This window comes from Leucopleurus acutus (genome assembly GCF_964270905.1).
Source record: "Leucopleurus acutus genome assembly, chromosome: 6".
In the NCBI taxonomy this organism is placed as follows: Eukaryota; Metazoa; Chordata; class Mammalia; order Artiodactyla; family Delphinidae; genus Leucopleurus; species Leucopleurus acutus.
The window spans coordinates 100,623,848-100,649,192 of record NC_139149.1 but is presented as its reverse complement, the minus strand read 5'-3'; the positions used below and the strand labels follow the sequence as shown (position 1 = coordinate 100,649,192).

Sequence of the window (25,345 nt, the reverse complement as noted above, 5' to 3'; positions counted from 1 at the left end):
CCCCTCAGCTTTGGGCTGCCCCCAAGACTTCGGTCCTAAGAGCGGGAGGCTACGGTGGGGATCTGGGCTGGAGTCCCAGACTCCTGGGTCCTTTTGGACGCAGCACCATCCTAGCAAGCGAAGTCTTCAAAGAGGCCTCCCGGGGGGTGGTGGTTTGGGAGCAGGCCGCTGGTGCCTCCGCCTTCAGCGCGGCCCTGGCTTGGGCAGGTACTCTGCGAGGCGAAGAGCGGGTGGGACGGGGAGAGCTCACGTGGTACCCCCAGGCCTCACACAGCCAGCCTTACCCTGTCCCCTGGGGCAGAGGCCTCAGGGGAACCCAGGAACCCCCCCCCTCCCGCAGGCTAGTTCAGAAGTTATGGGGGGATTCAGTCCTGGGAGAGGACGCTGGCTGTATACAGCGCTCACCCTCACCTCCTCCTTCAGCTCCTGAAGCCCCAAAGTGGAGATGCCCCCAGTGGCGGTCCGGAGGGGGGTCTTGGGATGACGCCACGCCCGCCTCAGTCGGTCCCAGGACACCTGGGGGTTCGGGGTGGGAGGATAGCAGTGGGCTCAGGAAACTCGCTAGAGGAGAAGGATGGGCCCCACCAGGCCCACCTCATAGGACTTGCTGGCCCAGCAAACCCCCCCTAGGACACCCCAGTCCTCCTCACCCATCCCCCTCTCCTGACTCCTCAGCGCGCTCGGGCCTTCCCACCAGTCAGGGGACGCTGGTAAATGACCCTGAGCTTGACCTCCGGCAGTCCAGCTCCACCAGGAAGCCTGCACTGCCCCTCTGCTTTCCCCCCAGCCCCTCCTCCTACCTGCCCCTCCCCATCTGGGTGGCCCCCACCAGGGCCCCATCCCTTGCCTCATAGATGTAGTCTAGGATCTCCAGCAGCGTGAGCACACTGGCTCCGATGAATAAGCCCATCTGTCCCCCGAGGTCCCCTGGGGAGCATGAGAGCAGGGTCAGAGGGGGCAGGCGGGTCCGGTCCACTCCCGTGGAATTGGGGCTGGGGCTCACCCAGCAGGGCTGACAGGCCGTAGGCTGCTCGCTGCTCCATGGCCTCGGATGTCAGGGCTTCAAAAAAGACATCTAGGACCAGGAAGTTCTCCCTGTAGAGACAGGAAGCAGGGTATCCTTAAGGGGCCGTCTTCCTGAGGAGACGGCTGGCGGGACATCCCAGGCCCAGCAGATCCGGATCTGAGGCCCCCCTGTGCCAAGAAGCTCCCAAAAGCTGTGAGGCGAGACAGGCCCAGATGCCTGTCAGCTTCATCTTTTGAGGGCTAGCAAAGGGCCTGGGAGAATAAAACAAAACTCCTGGGCTGGCAAGATTCCCGCTCCCCGCCCCAACCCCGCCTTCTCTAAAGCAGCAAATAGTTTTCACTTTGACCCACCCCCATACCTCTCTAGAACCTTCAGTGCCTCCCTATTCCTTGACAGTCTACTCCAGACTTCCTCTTCCAGACTTTCAAGACTTCCCATGATCAGCTGCACTGTACCTTCTTATCCAAACCGCTTTTTTATCTCCTTCTTTCCACACAGCCTCCCTGCTGCTCAGGCTGGTCTTGACATCAGCCCATAGATCTCTAACTGGGATGCCTCCCCTCTCTCCTCTTCTCACAGACCCAAACCCGGCGTGCTCAGAGGCCCAGCTCATGCCTCCCCTACTTCCCCTATGTACATTCATCTCTCCTGGGGCCTAAGAATCAGTCCCACACCTTCAAACATGGCCCCACCCGCAAACTGTGGCATGAGTTTTGTGTTATAATCATCTCTGTCCCCATAGGAGCCAGCGCTGGGCTTGGCACTCAGAAGATGCTCAGCATTGGTAGATTGGCTGCAGGGTACCAGGCCCAAGGCTCAGTGGGACCCCTCCTGTGGGCCACCTGGCTCCTCCCCCATCCCTTCCAGTTCCTCTCCCTCTGCACAGCATTCACTGGACATGCATTTAACGGCTCCAGGTTGCTGGGGGAGAAAGACGCACAAACAGACGTGCAAAAGACATGCAAACACAAAACAGTGGGTAAATGCCACGACAGAAGTATGTACAGGGTGCTGTGGAGGTGCAGATGAAAGGTGTTTGGGCTAAGAAGGGCTCCCCTGGAGGTGGAGACACAGGATGTGACTTGGAGGATGGGTAGGGGTTAGCTAGAAGAAAAAGATCATGAAAGGCATTCCTGGCAGGAGACTCATTATTGACAAAGATGCAGCCCACTCCCAGCCTCCACCATGCACCAGGCCTGTTGAGGGTGGCCTCCACCACACACAGACACACACTCACAAACGCACACACGCACGCACACACACACATACATACCGTATGTAGGTCTCATTGCGCTTGTATTTTCTTGCCAGGTACCGGGCTGAGCCCCTGTTGGGGATCTTGACCATGGAGATTTCTTTCCCGTAGCGGGTCAGGTTGCAGGGGGTAGGGCAGAAACATGGGCCTTCGGAGCCCCCACCCAAGGAATCTGCAACACAGAGGCGCCAGCTGCTGTGCGGGGTGGGATGGCCCAGAGGCACACCAGCTGCAGGGAGGAAGCTTAGGGGCTGTCCTGAGGCAGGCACACCCAAACTGAGGGCCCGGTCTGGCCAGCACTGGCACTGCCTGGGGGAGACTGGCTGGGAGTCCCTTCCTGGACCAGCTTCAGACCATCCAAGAAAGTGGGCGGAGGCAGAACCCCCAGCACACTCCTATAGGCTCATCCCTCTGCTGCCCAGCCCCCTGGGACAGAGAGGTCCTCCTGGCTCAGAGGGAGGGCACGGGCCACCCACCAGAGCTAATTAACCACATGAGGCCTCAGACACATGAGGGGCTTGGAGAGGATGCTGGGATGAATGGGATGTATGCCTGTGTTCACGTATGCCTACGGATGGGTGGATGGATGAGTGGATACATGGATGGATGGATGGACGGACAGAAGGACAAATGGGCAGGGTTATTATGCTCAGTATGTTCGCCCCCACAGATCCACTCTCCACTCTCCCCACCTTGTTCTGTCCCAGGATGCCAATCTCTGCCAAATGCATCACCTAGACTCCCTGTCCTATGGCTTTGGGTTGGGTTTGGCCAATGGGAGGCCCCGTCAGGATCACAGGGCAAGGAGGGGAGAGATGCCAGGCTTCCTCACTTGTGGTCCCGGCTCCCGGCTCCTGTCCATCTCAGACAGCCACAGGTCCCTCTCTGGGTGCCAGTAGCAACCCCTTCCTTTGCCCCTTAAGGCGCGGGGGCAAGAAAGGCTCCTTAGTTCTGTGGAGTCTCACCACCCCTTGTGGTTACCTTATCCCCACTTACATCTGTTCCTTCATTAAACATGCTTCAATCACCCCTTTGGCAGATGCAGTTGGTGTGTGGGACAGAGAAGGTGTGATTCTACTGCCGCAGCACCTCAAAGCCGCCCCCGTGGCCCCAGCGTCTGGATTACCGCCGAGCTCTCCTGACCGGTCACCCTGTTCCTAGTCTTCCTCCCCGCTTATCCATCCTCACATCTAATCAGGGTGCCCTTCCTAAAATCAGAAGACATTCTTGCCTTGCCTTAAGCCATTGTTGGCTTCCCAGAGCCTCCCCCGCTCTTTCCAAGCCCTCCTTTGTTCTCTGACCTCCAGCCACACTGACCTTTCTGCGCTCCAGACACACACGCTCTCTCTGGCCACAGGTCTTTAGCACGAGCTGTTCCCACTGCCTAGAACACGTCCTCCCTTTTCACCTGGCTGACTCTTCCACATCCTTCCAGTCTCAGCTCATATGTCACTCCCTCTGGGAATCCTCCCTGCCTGCCCAGGTGAGGCTGCATGCCCGTGCTGGGGCCCTGTAGGATCGCTGAGGTTCCCCTACACAAGGACTAACACGCGGTGCTGTGATGCCCGTCCACAGCCCCGCCAGGCGGTAAGCGCTACAAGAGCAGAGCTCTTGTTCCCACTTTTACCTCTGGCCCCAGTGCAGGCTGCAAACACCTGTAGAATGAATAAATGAATGAATGAATGAAGTGTGGATCAGGCGAGACCTATGGACAGATGGGGTTGCCTTACCCACACCGGTAGCCAGCAATACATCTTTTCTCATACCAAGGGAGAAGACATTTCACTTTCCCAGAGATGCAAGCTCATTGGCTGAAGCAAGATGAGAAGCCCCGCCCTTCACTCTCAGTTCCGGTTCTCTGCAACCCCCCACCCTGCTCTCTCTACCACAACTGCAGAGGTCCTCAGACCCCTGGAGGTACGGGATAAGGCTCAACCCCCAGGAAAAAAAACACCCAGGAAGAGACTGGGAGGAGGGGAGGCAAGGCAGTGAGGACCAGGGTGCACAGAGAGACGAAGAGGAGGAGGGGGCCGGAGAGGTGGGGAGGGGAGAAGGCAGCACGGACCCAGTGTGTGGTCAGCACACTCGATGTAGATATTTGGCGGGCAGATGGTCTCATTGCCTGAAAGGAGAGAAGATTATTCCTGGAGTCTATAGTTCCATCCACTCTCCCCCCCCATATTCCCAAATGTGGGCACATACATGCATGCACACACATAAATGTGTGCACATGAATTTATACATGCCTGTGCATAGAAGCATGGAGATGTACGCATGCACATATGCACGTAAATCCATGCGTGCTTGCACACACACACATATGCACATGGATTTGCATGCACGTGTTCAAGCACATGCACACAACCTCAAGTACAGAAGTACAGATATGCACAAGTACATGTACCCATAAATACATATTAACAGGCACACAGACATGCACGTGTGCATCCCATATGCATACGTGAAAACATGCATAAAATCCCGAACACATACCATGTACACTCACGTGGGCAGAGACATGCACACATGTTGTCATACACGTGCACCTGCCCCCCTGCACATGAGCAGTGTTCTGCCCTTGGAGGTTCTGGAGCCTGGCAGGGTGACACAGAGAGCTGGCAGGGGGTGGGGTGCCCACCTGGCATGTGCACCATCCGGCAGTGGCAGCGCTGAAGCACGGCCTCCTTTTCACAGCGCAGCCGGCAGGCAGACACACTGTAGGCCGAGTAGCCTTGAAGCTCAGGCTCCCTGAGCGCACTCTCCGCTCGGCAGTTGCCCCAGGGCTGGGGCAGATAGGTCAGCTGCAGAGGCGGGGCATGACGGGGTCACGCACAGACGTCCCACCCGGCCCTCCGGCGCCCACAGCCCCAGTAAAGTCCATGTGAGGGCTGGTGGGATGTGAGCTTCTGGGGGGCAGATCTGGTCAGCATCCCCTCTGAGCCCAAAGGCCCGGCCCTGTGCCTGACCCAGGACCCAGCTGGAGGTGCTCACCCGCTGTTCCTGGCAGGACACAAAGGTCTGGAAACCTGGGGACACGCCGAAGCCCAGCTGGTGGATGTAGGGTGGCTCCTCCTGGCTGTGGATTTGCACTCGGATGCCTGCCTCAAACGACGTCTCGTCTGCACAGTAGAGATGGGCACCTTTGGAAACCCACCCTAGGCAGAGGACCCAGGCCGGAGCCCCTGTCCCTTTCCCGCCTGCGTACTTGTCTCTCTCCAGATGGGCAGGTACTCCTCCTGCTGGATGTCCAGCATGATCTCCAGGCCACTGCCCATGCCCCCCACCCGGCTGGCCAGTGAGCTCTGTGGATCCGCGTTGAAGGTATAACACTTCCCATAGCGAGTATAGACCTGGGAATAAGAGACAGGAGCGGGAGGGGCGGGGGTGTGGAAGGGGGAGATGAAAGACAATGCCTTAGGCTTAGGGTTCCCTGTCCCCTGTGACGGCCACCAGACCTGCCTGGTCACCCCTGTCCCATATCCCAGCAACCAACCGACAGCCCAGCCTCCCTTGAGCTCCATCATTTCTACTGACATCCTCTCTTAGATGATTAAAAGGCACCTCCAGCTTAACATATCAATAGTAGAACTCTTGGACTTCCCTGGTGGCGCAGTGGTTAAGAATCCGCCTGCCAATGCAGTGGACACAGATTCGAGCCCTGGTTCGGGAAGATTCCACATGCTGCGGAGCAACTAAGCCCACGGACCACGGCTACTGAGCCTGTGCTCTAGAGCCCGCGAGCCACAACTGCTGAGCCTGCGTGCCACAACTACTGAAGCCCGCGTGCCTAGAGACCGTGCTCCGCAACAAGAGAAGCCACCGCAATAAGAAGCCCGCGCACCGCAACGAACAGTAGCCCCCGCTCACCGCCATTAGAGAAAGCCCGCGTGCAGCAACGAAGACCCAACGCAGCCAAAATAAATAAATAAAATTTTAAAAATTAGCAGAACTCTTGATGTCTTCCCAAATCCTGTCCCCGACCCATTCTCCTCTTATGAGTAAAGGGCCCCACTACCTACCTAGTTTCTCAAGTCAGAATCCCTGAACTCTCCCTCTCCCTGTAGGTTGGTTGCTGGGATATGGGACAGGGGTGACCAGGCATACAATGCAGCTGCTGTCCCAGGCAATATCTATTTAGAATCCATCTACTCTCCTTCCATCTCATGTTCCCCTTTCACCATCATCTCCCCCCCGGCCACGGCGGCAGGCTCCTAACTGGTGCCCTTCATTGGTCTTTGCCTCTCTCTCCAAAGCCATTCACTACACAGTAGCCAGAGTGTTCATTCTAAACTGAGGAGATCCAATCAAGCCACTTGCCAACTTGAAGTCCACCAATGGCTTCCCATATCCCAGAGCATAAAGCCAAATTCCTTCCCTTGCCTGAAAGTCTCCACATGAGGTAACCTTTGCCTCTGTCTCCTGCCTTTCCACTCCCAGATCTCTGAGACAAATTCAAACTTTCGGAGCGAGTTCCCTGCCCAGGCCTTTGTTCACGCAGTTCCCTCTCCTGGAATGCTCCCTGCCCCCAGTTGGCATGGCTAGCTGCTCATCTTCTAAGCCTGAGGTTAAGTGTCCCTTCTTCAGATGCACACTCCTATACCACACACACGCTCCCAGTGTCAGCCTCCCCTCATCAAAAGCATTTGCTGCTTTGCTCAAAGTCCTCATCAAGACCTGAGATGATCTTGCTTATCTGTTTGCCTCCGTGTTCATTGCTCATCTTCCCCCCACTAGAATTCATGCTGCACAGGGGCAATGAGTCCAGCACCTGTTCCAGGGCGGGGCACAAGGAATACTTTAATACGCGGTTCCGCCGGCGCAGAAGCAGCCAATCTCGCTTTTCCTCTGCAGAGAGTCCTCCCATGTGAACACCAGATGGCGCTGCAGCCCCGGAGATGGAAGCCGAGGCTCTGGCGGGGACAGAGCTACCGATGGGAGTTGCGAGCAGCTGGGGTCGGGAGGAAGTTGAGGGAGAGGCAGATGGGAGTTCCCCCCTGCCAGGCTCACCCCACAGAGACCAGCCCCCGGGTCAAACCCATCACAGGCGGTACCTTCCCTGGGGGTAAGGAGGTCAGCGCACTCAATCACTCTCTCTCTCCCCGGCCTCTGTCCCTGGGAACATTTTCACTCTGGTGAAAGCTGGGAGAAAAGGCATGAGGCAGTGTAAGGGAAAAGACTCCTAAATGCCTGGCTCCAGAGGGAGGCTGTGGAAGGGAGAGGGCTGGGTGGAGGGCAGTAGGAGCGAGGAGTTCTAAGAACTGGGGGCCTGGGGGTGCCCTCGTTGTGAGGGAGGGTTGTCTCCCATCCCCATCCCCCTAGTTTAATTGCCCTGCTGATTCTCCCCTCTCAAGACAGTTCTTCTATCACCCAAACACCCTGCCTCAGATTCCCAAAACAAAAGCACGCAAATAACAAGAACTGCACAGTTTACAAAACATGGCAGCATCTGCCACCCCATTTCATCTCCTCAGCCACTCTGGTATCAGGTAGGTTTAATTAGCCTGATTAATACAGATGAGGAAACCAGAGCTCAGAGAGGTGATGTGACTTGCCCAAGGTCACACAGCTTAGGGGAAGAGGTGGAACTCATTGAGATGCAAGACCCAAGGTGTTCCCACAATCCATTGCTGGCAACTCCCCCAACCCAAGCTTACAGCACCCCAAGCCCCGGCTCCTGCTTCAACCCCATCCAGCTGAAATGAGACTGGAGTCTCAACGCTCGACCCCTTTTCCTCCATCCCTCCTTCCCTTGCACTCCACTCCTCTATACCTTCCTTACTCTCTTCTCCATATCTGCTGCCTCTCAATTCAATTCCTCACCTGTCCCTCCCCCCCTCCTTCTGCACCCTCGCCACCTTCTGAGTTCCACTCCTTGACGTTGTCTCTATCACCCCTGCCGCAGCTCCCTGTTGTGTGTCCATCTGGGGGCAGGAGTAGGCATCACTGACAGTCCCAGAGCATCTGCTCTGCCCCAGGCACTGCACTAAATGCTTAATATGTTCTTTCCAATCGAATCTCACAATGATCCTACATCCTACAGATGAGGAAACTGAGGCTCCGAGAGGTTGGCTGATTTGCCAAGGTCTCCAAGATCAGTGCTTCTCAAAGCACCTGGGGATCTTGCTAAAATGCAGATTCTGATTCAGTAAACATGTGTTGGGCAGCAAGACTGAGATTCTGCATTTCTAACAACCTGCTGGTCTGCAGACCGCACCGTGAGTAGAAAGGCCCTAGTCGAAGGGGCAAGAGTCCAGCGAGACAGCCTGACTCTAGACCTGTGCTTTTACGTGTCACTGGGGGGAGGAGAGCCCTGAAGAGGGCTGAGGGCAAGATCCCTGTGTCCTCAGGGTGGGGGAAAGGCAGATGGGGGGAATATGTAAGTATTTGTCCCAAATCTCAAAGCACTCATCCCCTTCCTATTTTGGGCCAAGAAGATGCTGGAATCAGCTCTTGCTGCTGCAGCCATTTTTCAGTGTGTGCTCCAGTTGGGAGGCTAAACAAGGCATGGGCTGCATGGGGGAATCCCAGTAGTGAGCTGCTCACTCGCGCCCCCCGGTGTGCAGCGGCTGACCCTGACCGCTGGGCACTGTCATGGTCTCTCCCATGGGACCATGGACTCCCTGAGGCTGGGAGCCCCGTTTCATCATCTTGGTATCCCCAGAGCCCAGTGCAATTTGCAGAAGGAGGAGTGAGGTCGAGGGAAGGAATGCAAAGTGGACATTATCAAACATTCCCACTTTGTACTGGGTCCTGTACTTTTGATCTAGTTTCTCCTTTGAGCCTCCAAGAAAACCACATGAGGTAAGCATTGTAGCCCCCATTTCATGTTGAGGAAGCTCAGAGAGGGCAAATGACTTGGCTAAGGGCACACAGCAAGTAAACGACAGCAGAGATTCGAGCAGAACTGAGCCTGATGCCAAAGCAGAGTTAGTGCTTATAAAACACCTGGTAGGTGTTCAGTGAATGAATGAGTCTGGTAGCCTCCTGAACTTGGGTGGGGCTGGGGCAGCCTCCCCACTCGATACCTACACCATATAGACACAGACACAGGCTACATGACACCGAACCTCTCCCTGTACAGGGCAGAGCCAACTGGGAAGGCTTTGGCTCCAATGGCTTCAGATGGTGGTGGCTACCTGGTACGCCTGCCCTTGAGGCGACTGTGTAGAGTGGGGGTGACAAAGGGAGATGGGTGGAAGGACTCTGGGTCTGCTGATGGACAATGGTCTGCAGGGAGTAGACAGGCCAGACTGGCAGGGCCAGGACACCTGCACAGCCCGGGTCAGGCCCGACTGTGGGGCAGAGCAGAGCAGAGCATTGCCCTGGAGACGGTCCCTGGGCCAGGCAGGCAGCAGCGGGTGGAACCACCAGCTCCTAAGTGGCAGAACTCTGGTAGCAGCACAGCCCACATCTTCTTCCATGGAGACAGCACGGCTGCTCTGCCACAGGGTCCCACTGGCTGTCCACTGCTCTCTCCTGAATGGCCCCAGAGGAGGGTGTGTGGACAGGAGTTGAGGGTCCAGAGTCCAGCCACGGAAAGAGGCAGCTCCTGGGCTAGGATGTGCCCTGATGGGCCAAGGGGCTATTTCCAGATCCCCCCCCCACCAGCCTCAGCCTCTGGGCCCTGTCCCCATCTCAGAGCCCACCTTCTTCTTCCGTCTGGCTCTCCCTCTTCTCGGCCCTCCCTTGCTCTCTGCCTTCACTCCTAGGTCCATCCCCCTGGCCCTGGGCTGAAGCCCTCCAGACCTAGGCTGGACGGGTTCTAGATAGGTCTGTGTCCATGCTGCAGGCAGACCCGTGGACCAGCTTCCTTCCTGCCAGCCCTCTGCCTGTCCCTCTCGGACCACCTCCCCTTTAGTGTTGGCCTGGGCCGTGCCCTGGGTCTGTCCATCTCCCTAGCCTCGGTCGCCTGATCTGTCTCTCTCTCAGGTCTTTCTCCATCCTCCTGGCCTGTCTGTCCTCAGCATCTGATCAGTTATCCATCTGGTCTGTGCCTCTGTCCCTTGCCCTCTGTCAGCCTGTCCGTCCCCCTGGCCTCGTCTTTGTCCCATTGGCCTGGCTGCCCCCCAGCCTCTCTGTTCTTTTGCCCGCTGCATCTCTATACTGTTTCTTTTTCTCTCTATTCTCCAGTCTAGGTGTCCAGTCACTGACTCTTGTGTTCCTCCTCTTGACTTTTCCCTGGGCCTGAAGCCACCTCCCCAAGCCAGGAACCCCTCCCCAGGCGCCCTTCCCTCCCCTCCAGGGCTGCCCTAGACGATGATCAGGGTCGGAGAGATCAGTCCAGAGCTTGCTCCTCTGAGCAGTGGCTTCTCTCTCAGTCCCTTGAGTTCCATCTGTCCACAGCTCCCGTTTCCTCGCATTCTTACCCACCCCTCCCCAACCCCTCATCCTCCCTGCAGTCAAGGAGCCCACAGGGTTAACAGGCAATTAGCAGGGCCAGGGCTCAGAGCGGTGGGGGAGAGGGCTCCTCCGCCGGGCCGCCAGGAGATAAGAAGCAGCCAGGAACAGCCCAGGCTGGGCTAATCCCAGCGCTAATCTGCAGCCTGGGCTTTATCTCCAGTGCCTTCTGGGCACCCTGCCTCTGCCGAGGCCTTGGCACCTCCCCCCAGCCCTCTTTTCCATGGCTGCTTTATCCCTCCAAATTCCATCAGCCCTCTCCTGATGTGGTCCGGCCCCATGCCTCTCACTTAGGCCCCTGGAGCGAACTCCCCTTAATCCTGCAGTGCCCTGGGGTCCAGAGTGGGCCAGTGGAAGTGGGTACCTCTTCATCTGCCCTGGACTGTGGCCGGCATCCCAATTCAGATGGTCCTGGGGCCCCAGCTTCACTCAGGGGTGGCCCAAGCACCCAGGTTCCAAGCCTTCTCCTCCTCTGTCCTCGCCAGGGAAGATAGTACCAACTCAGAATGCCTAAGGTGTCTGCGCTGGTCAGAACCGGGAGGTAACTCAGTCCAAACCCTCACTGTACAAAGGCCAAATTGGAAGCCTAGAGATGGCAAGGGACATATCCAAAGACATACAGAAAAAAGAGGGCACGTTCAGAACCTGAGCCCAGTCCCCCACCCCCCACTGGGCCCCAGCATTCTCCACTAACCTCCATCACCCCCCTGGGGGTCAGTAGACCCTGATCCCAGCTCTGGCTCCACCAGTGACAGCTGTGTAACCTTGGTTAGTAAAGTGATTTTTTTACTTCTTTGGTCCTCAGTTTCCTCATCCGTCAAGTGGGGATAGAAATTCCTGCTCGACTTATTTCACAGGTTTGTTATAAGTCTCAAAAGAAATGAAGTAGGTGAAAGGCATTTGCAAGGTAACATCACATACATGAGGCCTCAATATTAGTAATAAGAGTGTTGTGGAGACCAGTAAGGCCCAAACTGGGGCAGAGATCGACCATTGAATCTGGTGCTGGAAAAGGATCCACCTAAGCTTCATAACATGGAAAAATGGGTGCACATTTTGGAGCTGACAGAATAGGGTTCAAGTCCTGGCTCTGCCCCCAGCCTTGGACAAACAACCGTGGGCGGCGATTTAACCTCTCTGAGCCTCAGTTTACTTATCAGTAAAAGGGGGAATGGTAATTCCTCCTCCTAAGGTTAGTAGTGAAGATCAGAGATAAGTCCAGAGGGATGTGTGCAAGGTGCTCAAGAAAGCAGGGGAGCCCATTTAGGGAATCTTCTTGCCAAGTCGGTGCGGCCATTTGATCTCGGCTCCCCACTGGGCCCATTCTCACACGGCATCATGCACCTTGGTAAAGGCCCTCTCAGCAATTGTGGGAGAGGATGGAATTCTGTCAGAGCAAACCCCCCAGGGTCTGAGATCTGGCTGTCCTATCAGAGGAGGGCACAGGCCTGCAGCCCTGCCCTTACTGTCTGTGGGATTCGGGTTCAGTCATTTAACCTCTCTGACCCGCCACTTTTCATCTGTACAACAGGAATAATAATAGGCATGTCAGAGGTGTTATGAGGAAAGAGATAATGTACACAAATAGCCACAGTTAACATTTATTCGGTGCTTACTCTGTGTCAAGCATAGTCCTAAGCCTTTTATATCAATTAACTCCTTGATTCTCACAAAAACCCTCTATTGGAGGTTTCACATCTCCATTTTACAGACAAGACAGTGGAAGTCCAGAGAGGGTAAGGAGCTGGCCAGAGTCACATGACGTGGCAGAGGAGGGAACCAGGTGATCTGGCACTGGACTCTGCGCTAACAGCCACTGCGTGCTGAAACATACCTGGCACAGCCCCAGTGAATAGGAGGTGCTTAAGAAATGGTGGGTGGGGACTTCCCTGGTGGCGCAGTGGTTGGGAATCCACCTGCCAGTGCGGGGGACACGGGTTTGAGCTCTGGTCCAGGAAGATCCCACATGCCGTGGAGCAACTAAGCCCGTGCACCACAACTACTGAGCCTGCATGCCACAACTACTGAGCCCGCGCGCCTAGAGCCCATGCTCCACAACAAGAGAAGCCACTGCATTGAGAGGCCCGCACACCGCAACAAAGAGTAGCCCCCGCTTGCCGCAACTAGAGAAAGCCCACGTGCAGCAACGAAGACCCGATGCAGCCAAAAATAAATAAATAAATGAATAAATTTATTTAAAAAAGAAAAAAAGAAATGGTGGGTGTTCACATCACACTTACTTGTCCAACACCGTTCCTTGAGCCTGTACAATACGCCAGGTACTACGCCTGCTACTGGGGATGATTCGGAGAACAAAATCACTGGTCTCTGCCCTGAGGGAGCTGGCTATCTGGCCCCAAAGGCATTCATTCATTCCAAAAGTGTTTATTGAGCACCTAGGCTGGGAGCCAGGTATACAGCGGTGGTGAACAAAGCACACAAAACCAACAATCCCAGGGACAGGCAAATCACTACTGCTGGGATAGGTGGTATGATAGGGAGACCAATCCAAGTCCCCTGAGAGTGGAACGGGAATTCGACTTGGGTTGGAGAGTATAAAGCTTCCCAGAGCAAGCGCACTCATCCACCCAGGAAGGGCATCCGATCACACCACAGTCAGACACAGGGAGAATACCCCCCACCCCACCCCACCCCGGCCCTAGTGCGCCTGCCCTCCCCCTCAGGGTCAACGCAGCATCCCCCCAGCCCCCAGCCACCCAGGTGCTCTTCAAGGCGACTTCTTCTCCAAGGTAGAAGTGCTTGTGAGTCTAGGAGGAAATGGGCACGACGTTTGAGCAAATGTAAACGCGCGGGCAGTAGTGGAGAAGTAGGAGACAGTCAAGGCCGTACGACTCCAGGCTGAGGCCAGGCTGAGGCCGAGCTGGAGCTGGGAGCCCGGAGCCCTTGGGGCCGTGGAAGAACACGGTGATCTCAGGGAGCGCCGCGTCTCCACTGGAGAGGAGAGAGCGGGGTCTCCAGGACGCAGGTAAACAGCCAAACCTGTTCCCAGGTAGCGACCGCATAGGCCTTAAACCCTAGAAAGTCAGTTTTGCAGACGGGAATATTTTTAATTTGTAACGAAGTCCTTCCCTGACGTTCCAGCCCTCGATGCAAAGTTATTCGTTAAGAGCTTGCCTACACAGTGGATCGCATCCGTGTCCAGGAGGGAGTTCAGAAACCGAGACCCAGGAGGTGGAGGAGATGGAGGAGGTGGGTGAGTGCGCCCGAGCCTCCAGGCTGGGCCCAGCCGCACCCAGAAGGCCGCACCCACCGCCTCGTGCTCCTCGCCGCCCCCCTCCTCCCTCCCGCGGGGCAGGCATCCATCGCGGCGCCCGGGCGCCCTCCCTCCGGTCTCCTCCGGGCTCCTCCATTCTCCTCCCGGGGTTTGCCTCATTTGCATTCCTCCGGCTCCCGGCTCCTCGGCAAAGTGACCTCCGCACACAGCCGCGCCAAAGGCTTCCACCGCGGAGGGAGACACCGCCTCCCGCCGCGCTCCGCGGCCGGGGAGGAGCGAGGGGCGCGAGCCGGCACGGCGGGGCGGCGGCCCGAGCCCCAGCGGATGCATGCAGAGGGAAAGGCCCGGTGCCGAGGGACGCAGAGGGACTCGGATGGGATTTGAACCCGCGGCCTCAGATCCTCAGCGGGGCGGGAGTGGGACGTGGAGGTCAGCACAGGCCGGCGAAGCTGCGGCCCCGAAATGGAACCCCAGCTTGGAACCCGGGGCTCCCCGACACCCCGTTTGCTCCCCCTGCACCCCTACTGGAGAGGAGCCAGCCCTACCGGGCAGTCGCCCAAGGGCCCCCAGCCCTTCCGGGGGCCTCCTCAGCCCCCAGCCCCGCTCTCCTGGCCCGCCGAGCCGCCTCCCCTCCCCCCCTTTGGTATTTACACCTTTCACACATTTGTAAAGCTATTATCCTGTCCACGCTTAGTCACCGCTGAGCCAAGCGCCACGGATTTAGCTCCTTTAATCTTTCCTCCTAAATCAATCCTCCATTTCCCCTTAATCATCCCGTGGCTCCTCTCTGAACTCTCTTGCTGCTGCCTGTGCCTGTCTTTCTGGAACTGTTCCCCCTCTGACTGAAAATGGGTGTCCCAAGGGCATGGTGAACATTTGCGGGGGGGGGGGGGTTGGATTTTCAGCGCTGCCAACCCCGGCCTCCTCGGGGCCTGAGCGCCGGGGAAGAATTGCAGATACCCCCTCCCTCTTCTGGAAAACACACAGCACTCTGAAGCCTCTTATCTCCACCCACGGGGTCTCTGTCCTCCTCCTGCCTTCCCACCCGCCATTCATGTGGGATGGCTCCAAGACCCTAAGCCTCCACCAGGATTTACAAAAAAACAAAACCCCCAAACCCTCAGGCCTCCTGTCCACGGTTCTGGCTGTCCCCACCCCCTCTGCCCAGCTGCTCCAAGGAGGTGGCATTGCCAGGAGAAGGACAGGGAAACACTGATAACAGCCTGAGGCTGCCCTCTCATTCCGTCCTCCAGGGAGGCTGTCCATCTCTTCCCGCCACCCTGAGTCTCCACCCCGCATTCACTCCCCCTCCTCCGCCCAGTGACCTCAGCCTGAGTAGTCCCGAAACTCTGCACTCCGAGTACTCCTTGGGGCGCTCCTGCCTCCCTGCCCCCTGGTCCTGGTCCTTTCTGTCCCTGGCCTGGGCTTGGCAGAGACAGGCCTGCCACCAGCCGCGAGAGGGAGCAGATTCCTCCCAAGAAGCAGAAGGGCCGGGGTGGGTGTCCAGGAAGGAGCACGGGCAGAAAGAGGGAGGACAAGAGGGAAACGCGGGGGCCATTTCTTCAAAGGCTAATCAGCATCTTCCGGCAGTGCCACGAGAAGCTGAGCTGATAATGAGCCCAGCTCGGGGCTGATGCCTGATTAATGAAGAGGCCACGGGGCTGCAGAGCAGGGCCAGGTGGGGCACGTCCCTCCTGGCATTCCCCGTTGCCCTTGCAGGCCAGCCCCGGGTAACAGTCACAGTCCCTGCCGCTGGTTGCTGGGCTCAAATCCCCCTCCAGCAACTCCACCGGCCAATGGGAGGCGGCCAGGCTGAGAGCGCCCCCTCCAGGAGGGCCTGAGGGGCAGCAGCCAGCAGTGGGGCAGGCGGTGGGGAGGGCAGGCACGCTGTGTCCTGCAGTCGGAGTTGTAGCTAGACCTCTGAATGTTTTTTTTACTCAGGAAATTTTTAATTAAAATAATCAAGACTCGGGGCTTCTCTGGACAAATTGGAAGACCCCCTAACACCGGGCATCCCTGACCACAGGGCAACAGTTAGCTGGGGCTGAGAAACAGCTGCTCCCTTCAAGGGTAAGTGACCTTCACTTCCCCTCATACCCCACCCTTCCCTACCGTGTGCCTTCTCAGACCTGATCTGCCTGGCTCCCGAAGGCAGGACCACCCCTGAACTAGATGTTGAACTAAACGTTCTCCAGGTTCACGCCTCAGGAGAAGGTGGGGCCGGAGGGCACGGAGGGCTGGGCTGGGAGTGAGGGTCCGAGGTAAACTCATCCGGTAGATGAGAGGCCGCAGTGGGAATCCTCTCCCTTCCGGAGTCGCGGGGGCAAGGGGCAGCCCTCAGGCCCTCGGCGCCAGTGGCGGAGGCCTGGAGTTGGGACATCTGTGGAGTAGCCCCTCCCACAATCAAGGAGTGGGTGCAGAGACTGTCAGTACCGGCCTGACCACACCAGGGAAGGGGCGGGCTCAGGAGGAAGCTTGGATAGAAGGCCGGGGATGGCGGAGGAGCCTGGAATTGTGGGCTGGGGGAGCCAGAGAGTGAGGGAGGGCTGGCACGCAGCTCCCTCTGCCTCAGAGCCGTCCCGACTGAGCTGGGGTGGGGCTGGGAGAGGAGGGAAGGGGGCAGGGAGGAGGACTGCCCAGCTGGAAGAGGCCTTGTCTAATTGTGCCTGATTAGCAGAGAGGAAGAGAACAGGGCGAGTGATTAATAGTCACGGCAGTCACCAGCGTGTGGGGAAGGAGGGTTGGGAGGCGGGGAGGGAAGGCTGACAGCCCGAGAGGGGATAGAAACAGGGAAGTGCCCACAGGTCTCTGGTCACCTGCACCTCCGGGGGCTGCCTGGACCCCGGAGGACCCCACAGAGAGGGGCTGGCCCTCCCCCTGCCTCCTCGTGGATTCTCTGCCTTCCCCATGCCTCGATTTTCCAGACAATAGAATGGAAAAGACCAAGGTCATGTCCTGCACCTGGGAAGAAAGGTGTATCTGTTTGGTGGTGTTTCCAGACACCTCGATGTCCCCAGACACAGGCCCCATCCTCAGCTCAACCGGGGACCTCAGCCCGGAGAGGAGATGGCCGGACTTCTGATCACAGCCCACCACCATCACTTTATATCCTTTGATGCCCGTTGGAAAGCCTAGCCCTGACCAACCTGGCAGCCTGAACCACGTCCCCAGGACCACCTAGAGCAGCACTGTCTGATATGGCAGCCACTGGCCACACCCCGCTGTTTGAATAGAACCTTCATTCTCTCTGTCACACTAATCACACTGCAGATGCTCACTGGCCTGTGTGGCTAGTGATGACCACGCTGGACAGCGCAGATGCAGGACATTTCCGTCATCACAGAGTGTTCTGTGGGACAGCACGGATCTCAAGTGTATGCACTACTACACATGCACACGCGTGCCTGAGACCTGGGGAGGGTTGGGAAGCATGGGGATGCTATAATAGGGTGGGGGGCGGAGGCTTGAGGGTCAAGAGAGGAGGAAGGCTAGGTGATGGAGACTAGCGAAGATGCCAGCACGTAGGTTGGAAAACAGCAGGTGGTGCTGGGAACAGTCAGGTTAAAGAGAGCCAGGAGTTGGGGTGGTGGCATTTCTAACAGCTGACACTCTGAGTGCACGTGGTGTGTGTGCCAGGCAGTGTGCTACGCCCTTTACAGCCACCTCTTTTAATCCTCACAACCACCCGAATTTTTTTAGGTTCTAATATTCTATATCACGAATACAGAAACTGAGGCTCACAGAAGCTAACTTCTCCAAGGCCACCCAGCCAAGGTTTGAGTCCAGACCGTCTGGCTCCCGAACCCACACACTTGACCACTCCACCGTACAGTCAGTCCCCAGCTGAGAGGAGACGCTGGAATTTAGAGCCACATTTTACAGCTGAAGAGACGAAGCCTAGGAAGAAAGAGTGATTTCTGCCTTCTAGTAAGTGGGCAGGCTGAGAGCAGCTGCAGGGGGGAAAGTATAGATGGGGCTTGGCGCGCTGGGCTGGGGGAGCGGACGGCGGTAGGAATTGAGGAGGAAGAGAGAACATATAAGTGGTGGTGGAGGTGGGAGTGGGTTGGTATGAGACTGGGTGAGGAGGGGGGCGGCAAAGAGAAGAGATGGGGTGAGCTGGGTGGAGGGGCATATGGGTGGAGAGGTGGAAGCATCGCTCCTCTCTCTCGCCTCTCTCCCCTCCCCTCCTCTCCAAACCTCGCCCAGGCTGCTTCATCCGTTAAGCCTTCCCAGCCCTCTTCAGCCCAGAATGGCCCCTCTCTCTGAACCCAGGCTCTTACTATCCATGTAACCTCGTTTGGCAATTAATCCTGGCACTTCCTGACACTGCTTGCATGGCTGGTTAACTCCTCCGTTGGTAAAGCTTTTTAAGTGTCCCCATCCCAGCTCCACCACAAGACTGGAGGCTGCTTGAGGACAGGGACTGGGGACCAGGGCTCCCCTTCTTTGTTCTCCACCACAGCACCTGGCAGCGAGCCTGGCACACAGTAGGTGCTCAGAACTCCGTGTTGATTGAGGGACTGATTGGGAATCAGTGAGGGGATATTAGGGAGCGTGGGGGTGAGAGCGACTGCAGTGGTAACAGAAGCAAGAGCGGCAGCTGAGGGGACTGGGGGAGGGCATTTTACCCGGAGTAAAAATAGGCTGGAAAATGTGACATTTATTAACTTGGATTCCGGAAGAAAGGTCACAGCAGAGTGGGGAGTGGGAAGGAGGAAATGGGGAAAGCAACAGAAAACACATACCTTCCCCAAAGCGCGTCGTTGTCTCTGACCATCTCAGCACACGTGCCCTGGCAGGTTCCCACCACTGATTCCTGCACCCATCACCCCTCCATCGATCCCACATCCCCATCACGGGCTCCATATTCTCACCACGGAGTCTACTGTGGACCTCATGTCCTCATCAGAGACCCCTGATGTCTTTGTCTCCATACCCCTTCTCCAGTCTTGCCCACACAATACACCCCCATCTTCCCCGTTACCGTGGATCATCCCATCCCAACCATAATCCCAGACCCTTGTAAACTGGCAGCAGACTCAGCCTTGGAATGCCAGGTCCAAGGGAGAGTTACACTCAGCACATGGGGGGTGGGGTTTGGGCAGAAGGGCATGGGGACTAGGCTGAGTGGGGGGACAGGTGGATCCAAGGGGAATCCCTGGCCCCCCGTGCTTGCTTTGCTCCTCTGCCCCTCATTGTCCTGCTGCAGCCCCAGAGCAGAGACCCACAAACTTCTGTCCTTTTCTCTCCATCCTCAGGGTACGAAAGGGCCTGTGGGATGTCCACCCTCACCTCTGCCTGGCCATCCCCAGATCCACAGGGACTCGCCAGCTTTAATCCGGGGGCTCCCTGTTCCCATATCCTCCAGGCACCTCCTCCTTTCCTGGAGGCCAGGCAGCTACCCCCCGCTTCCCTCACCTTGCTTCCTTGCCCCTCTATCTCTTCCTTCCCTCCCCTCCCCTTGAGGCTTCATTACTCTTCCTCTTGCCCTTCCACCCCTCACCGGGGCCTGGGACACAAACTCCCACTCAGGGACACAAAGGCCCCATTGATTTCTGCCCCAACAGCACCTGCTGACACGGGCTCTGTCCCCACCCCCAAAACTCAGGAGTGACAATGTCTCACAGAGGAGCCCCACGGACCCGAAAGGCCACATTCACACACTGCTCCTTAGGGACAATCGCTTTGAGAGCGTTGAATTTTTCCTGGAAGAAGGGGCGTGCAGCTGGACAACAGGCCCCCGCCATCCCCTCCCCGCCCCGGTTCCTCTCCCAGCACATTCTCCTTCTCGTCCCTTCCTCCATTTCTACGCAACTCCCGCCATCCAATGGCAGGAGGACCCCCAGGCTGCAGGCATGGTGGGGGCAGGAACACGGGTGGAGCATGTTTCCTGGTGCTACTGAGGCAGTGAGTGAATGAGAGCCCGCGTGCGGGCACCGGGCCATGAGAAGGAAAAGGTCCCCATCTGGGGCTGGAGCTGGAGGCTGGGCTGGATGGGCACCACGTCGATGCCATGTATTTGCACACGCGCTGGGCGGTGGTCACAAGAATGAAAACACACCCCACACACACCACACGTACACAATGCCGGGGGTAAACTGTGGACTGGGGACAGCAACTCAAGCACCAGGAATAATAGACAGCCTGTGACTATGGGTGAACGGAGCACCGACAGACAGACAGACAGCATACAAGACACACTTCACACACACCTCACACACCCGATTGTGGGAGGTGTGCATGGGAGGGTAGCCCAAGCCAACACTCCACTCCACTCCTCGTGAGAGTGTGTGTGTGTGTTTGCACATATGTGAGAGACGGGGAGCAGGGGCTGAGGCAGGTGGGGGTGTCACAAGAGGGGACAGCATCCACGGTGTGACCCTGTCCTCAGCAGCTTAGTAAGAGCTGGGATGTGGGCACGGGGATGAGCAGCTCTCTGGGTGCGTGGGTGTGCAGGTGTGCACGTGAGTGTAGTGACAGGGACACTGTGTGAGAGAGTGTGCAGGAAACTATGTCCCCATGCAGTAGGGGTGTGTGTGTGTGTGTGTGTGCACTGGGCAGCAGTGAGGGTGAGCCATGCACCTAAGAGTGAATGAGTGACCCTCAGTGTAAGAGCCAGAGCCGGGCAAGAACCAGGAAACAGAGGGAGGGCCTGCAAAGCGGGAGAAGCTGGAGGGGCAGCGTGAAAGAGGGATGTGTGAGCGAGTCAGTGAAAGGGGGTGTGTGTGAGAGACACTGGCACCCAGTGTACGCGAAGATCGGCTCTGTCCAGCCTGCCTGCCGGGCCAGCTCCCCCAGAGGCAGCCCTGAGTCCCCCCTTTGCTGGAGCCCCCAGAACACCCTCTCCCCATCGCCCTTTTGGGTGGGGAGAAGAATCCAGTGGCCACAGGAGAAAAGGAGAGCAAGAGAAAAGCGGGGGTCACTTGGTCCGGCTGTAGCATGGTGCATCCCTCCCCTGCAAGCTGACCAGCTTCTGGGCCCCCGGGCCCACTCCAGGACCCTTGGCCCCCAGACCTAGGCTCTGCAGCGGCGGCAGAGCCCGAAGAGAGTGGCAGCAGCAGCACGGTAAGCCCCCACGAGCATCCACTGCTCCATGCTGGGGAGCCCGAGGGCAACACCGGGCATGGGGGCGACACGAGGCCAGCCTCTGGCGGCGGCAGGAGGGGAAGCCCTGATGAGGATGCCCTGCGCACCACTCCCTCCCCCACCGCCAGCCTCTGGCCACCCCAGGCTGGGCGGGCCGGCTGGCAGGACTCACCACGGAGAAGTTGCTGGCGGAGCAGTGGTGCCCGCTGAAGTTGCAGCTCTTGAGCATATCCGCGAGCTGGTGGCCAGTGCGGTTGAGGATGTCTACCATGTCGGGCTCCGGGTAGCGCAGACCAGCGGCACGGTGCCCGTCCCGGTCTTTGGGGGGCAGCCCGGTCAGGTTGGCCAGGTGGAAGATGTCGGCGTCGCTGAGTGCCGAATGCCGGAAACGATTGATGTTGCAGAGGGTGACGGCCGGGAAGCCCGCCACTGGGGCTGGGGCAGCCGGGTCCATTACCACCAGGTGAGGCCGGGTCAGGTAGCCCCGGGCGAGGCCGGCCGCCTGGTACAGGAAGGCAGCCAGCGAGGTGAGTAGGGCCAGTGCCCACAGGGTTCTGCGCAGTCCATGGGGGCCTGGGCCACAGGCCCGGCCCAGCCCGTGCAGAGTGCTGGTGCTGGCAAAGGTGGCCAGGTCCCGGGGGGCTGATGCCCCCCGCGCGGCCCCCAGGAGGCTCTGCTCATCCCCTGCCTCCTTCTCCTTGGGTTTCGCATCCTCCTCTGCAAATTTGATTTTGCACACAATCTCGATCGGCATCTGTGCCCAGCTGCTGGGACTGGTTGGAGCCTACCTGCCCCTGTCCCTCCCTGGCCAGCAGCCCCCGGTGCCCTCCGGAGTGGCTGCGGGGGCAGCGGCTGCTCTTCTAAACTCAGGGCAAACGGGAAGAGGACGGGGACAGGGTGGGGGCCTGAGGTGGGGGAGTCACTCCCACTCCCGGCGACTCCGCAGCCCTGGCGCTGCCGCTGCCGCTGCCGCTGCCGCTGCCGCTGCCGCCTCTGCCGCCGCTTGTCTCTCTCCTCGATCGTCTCCTTGTGGCTTCCCTTATCAGCACCGGCACAGCTGTCAGCCCCTGCGTGTGTCCCTGCGAGCGAGCGAGCGAGCGAGGGAGCGAGGGAGCGAGCGCTGCTCCGCCACGCCGCGCAGCCCCAGCCGCTCCGCTCAGCATGTGCTCCGGAGCCCACCCCGTGCTTAATAATTCAGGACATGTCAACAGCGTTTCACCGGCGGCACGGGCGGCAGGAGCCAGGCCAGGGGAGGGGGCAGCCCCCAGCCCGGGACAGGGATCGCCCGTCCCTGCTGCCTGAGACCTCGTCGGGATAGCCCCAAACTCTTGCTACACCCTAGCCATTCGTGGGGTCCCCGCATGGCCCCACTCCCAGGCCACCCGGGGAGGAGGGCTGCACCCGGAGTCCTTCGCTCATTCTGCCACTTTTCTGGACCGCACCCCAGGAAGGGCCAGCCGACTCCATCCCCGACCTCCTGGCCTCCCTGACTCCTGACTGCAGCCACCCAGCCACCACCTGACCCCACTGCCCCACTCACGGTGGCTTCCAGAAACTCCTTGGGAGAGCCACTTGTTTGAATGAGGGAGGGGAGGGGAGGGCAGAGCAGAGAAGGGCAGGCGAGACAGACAAGGGGACAATGGTGGTTCCACCAAGATTCGTGGTTTCCCTGCAGCTTTGCTCCCGACTTAACACCCACCATACCCCTGCCCCCTCTGGGATGCTGGCCGCCCCCTCTGGGATGCTGGCCGCCCTCTCCCCGACTTCACCTCCACCCCCGAAACTCAGTGTCTCATGTGTCTGGGACAGAGGGCACCCTGGCTGACTTGCACATCTGTGGCCGCTTTGCTTCGCCAAATGCTTCCCAAATCCCTTGCCAGGCCGGGAGTTGGGGGCGCGTGTTGGGTGGACAGGCCAGGGAGCAGAGGAGGTGTGATGTGGTGAGAGGGTGTGGAACGGAGGTCAGGAAGAGCCCACATGGGGGTGCTGGAGGGAGCAGAGAGGTGCTGCGCTTGAATGGGAAGGAACGCAGTCCTAGGGAAACGGATACGGGGGCGCCTGGCAGAGGGGCAGGGGAGCCCTGGGGTGGCTGCCGCCTGGCGGAGGGGAAGCAGGCATGCGGGCTGCTATCACAGGCGGGGATGGGGCCCCTGGTGGCCGGCGGAGAGGAGGTGATGCCTGGGTGCCCCCAGGGTGGGGGTGGTCACCGTGAGCAGCTTGTGCTCTGGGGGTGGGTGCCCGTGTGAGAGTGAGAGCCCTCATGGGACAGGAAGTACTCATCCCCTAGAGGAAAGGTGGGGGGCTGATTAATCGGGGCACTAATGAGCAGCAGGGAGAGGAAGCTCAGAGGGGTGGGGGAGGCAGCTCCATCGATCCGAGCCGCGGAACCGGCAGCTGAAAAAAAAAAGTGAGAAGGGAATCGATCTGAGGGAAACAGCAGCTGCTGGGGATTAGAGTCCGAGGTCCCCCCGCTGCCCAGTGGCCACCTCTCCCCTGCGGCGGGCCTGCCCTGCCGGTCGCAGCCCCTGCGCCTAGCCTGGGAAAGGGGCCCAGGGATGGCTCTCCTGGGGAGCAGGGAACCACTCTGCTCACCCTTGGTTGCAAGGCCGGGTCAGGCCCCGTCCATCACAGGTCACCCCGGCACGGAGCCCACCCACACACAGCCGCCCACCAACCCTGGCCCTTTGGGGCACCCTGTTGGGGTTTGTCTCCAGCGGCCCCTTAGCTGGGCCTCCCCACCAGCCGTCCCCCCCAAGCTGGGGAGCTGAGACCCCTGGGGTCTCAGGGGCTGCATCTGGCAGCATCCCACAGGGGAAAGGGGTTGGCACCCAGAGCCCCCAAGCGATGACAGACTGTCCCCATCTCTGCCCGCTGCCCAGGGGCAGCCCCCTCCCACGCTCACCCCTCCCTGCTAGACTACCAGACCCTTCCAGCACCTCCTCCCCCACCTCCTTATCCTCCCCAGCCTCTCTTCCCCTTTCTCCTGGTATTGATTTTTCTTTACTGGGTTTTTTTTTTTTTAAAGGTGATTTAATTGCTTTTTTAAGGTTACTTCAGTCTGGGGCTCTGCCAGGAAAGCGGGGAACTGCCCCCCAAGCTCTCCCCAGCACTGGTTGCCACCCAGGACTCAGTGTGTGTCACTAAATTGTCCTGCCATCCAATGAGATCACAGGGTCTTTCTCCCCAACATACTGGCCTCCGTCACGAGCCCGAAGCACGCCCTCTTTTCTCCTGAGGGCATGTCGGGGAGCCTTCAACCTCTAGAAGGAATGAAGTTGGGTGGTAAGCCGGTACTGGGGGGCGGGGCAGGGGCAGGATGGTGAGGGGAGTTCTAGGCCAGCGGGAAGTGGAGCAGCAGTTAGCTGCATTTCCGCCCCCCACCCCCCGCTGCCCTACAGCGAGCTGTCTTCAATTGTCCCCAAGCCCTCATCCTCCAGTCTCCCAGGCCCCAGGAATATGGTTGTGCTCAGTGGGAGCCCCCACCATGTCCTTTCAGCCCATCCATTGGCCTTTTCCCCCTACTCCTCCAGCCTCTTCTATCACCCACCCTGTCCCCTACACCCCTTTCCCCTCTGGCCCCCGTCCTTTCTCCCCTCCCTTCCCCCCCCCCCCCACTTCCCTGCCTGCCTCCCTCTCTGCCCGGCTGCAGTTGGGTGATAATCTCCCTCATTTAGCCTCCCGGCTGCTTCCCCGGCTCATTGCCCAGCTGGTCCCTGGGGCCCAGCCCAGTTTCTTCCCCACCCCCACGCCCAGCCCTGCGCCCAAGCTCCCCCATCCCTTCCCTGCTTCCCCCACCCACTCCCAGGGGACCAGCTGCCCCCTGCAGTGAGCATCAGGGCAGCCAGGACCCAAGCTGGGTGTGAGCAAAGGGGGAGGGGCTGCCAAGGACTCTGGGGGTGGGAATGTGGGTGCAGGTTGGGGGGGGGCGGGGGGAGTGTGGAGTGCAGGGTCAGGATGTGAAGCCTCAGCCAGACATCCTCTGCCCACCAGTTGTCCCCATTCCCCAGATTTGTTCGCAGTCCAGTTCTGCACCCACCCCCCAGGGGCTGAACTAGACTTCCTAACAGAGAGAACGGTGGATGGACTGAGAGGCAGAGATTAGAGTACCATCTGTACAGCCTGCCCAGGCAGGGCACGGGAATGGGGGGCAGAGAGGTAGGGAGGGCAGGAGGGTTCTGACTCAGAGCACCTGGTAGGGGGCACGGAGGTTTTTCTTTGGGCAAAATGCTCCAAAAGGTAGACCTGGAGACGTCCCGGGATCCTGCTTGCGGGGCTCCAAGGCGGCTCCAAGGCGCATCCCGCACCCCGAGCTCTGGGGTTCCCTCTTCCCAGCAGGGACCCGCAA

General features: G+C 58.8%; 1 protein-coding gene across 2 annotated transcripts; it reads right to left on the bottom strand.

Annotated features, from left to right (window-relative positions):
- Positions 1 to 110: 110 nt before the first annotated feature.
- Positions 111 to 21,754, bottom strand: ASIC4 (acid sensing ion channel subunit family member 4; the record flags this gene model as incomplete). Of its 2 annotated transcripts, XM_082841931.1 has the most annotated exons (10): positions 111 to 212; positions 412 to 516; positions 848 to 927; positions 1,004 to 1,095; positions 2,301 to 2,454; positions 4,348 to 4,404; positions 4,921 to 5,083; positions 5,274 to 5,401; positions 5,488 to 5,632; positions 21,173 to 21,754. In XM_082841931.1, the coding sequence occupies 10 exons, from the start codon at positions 21,752 to 21,754 to the stop codon at positions 111 to 113; spliced, it is 1,608 nt and encodes a 535-aa protein (XP_082698057.1). The 2 variants fall into 2 exon arrangements, with proteins under 2 accessions (XP_082698057.1, XP_082698058.1); XM_082841932.1 differs by lacking the exon at positions 4,348 to 4,404.
- Between the last annotated feature and the right edge of the window lie 3,591 nt (positions 21,755 to 25,345).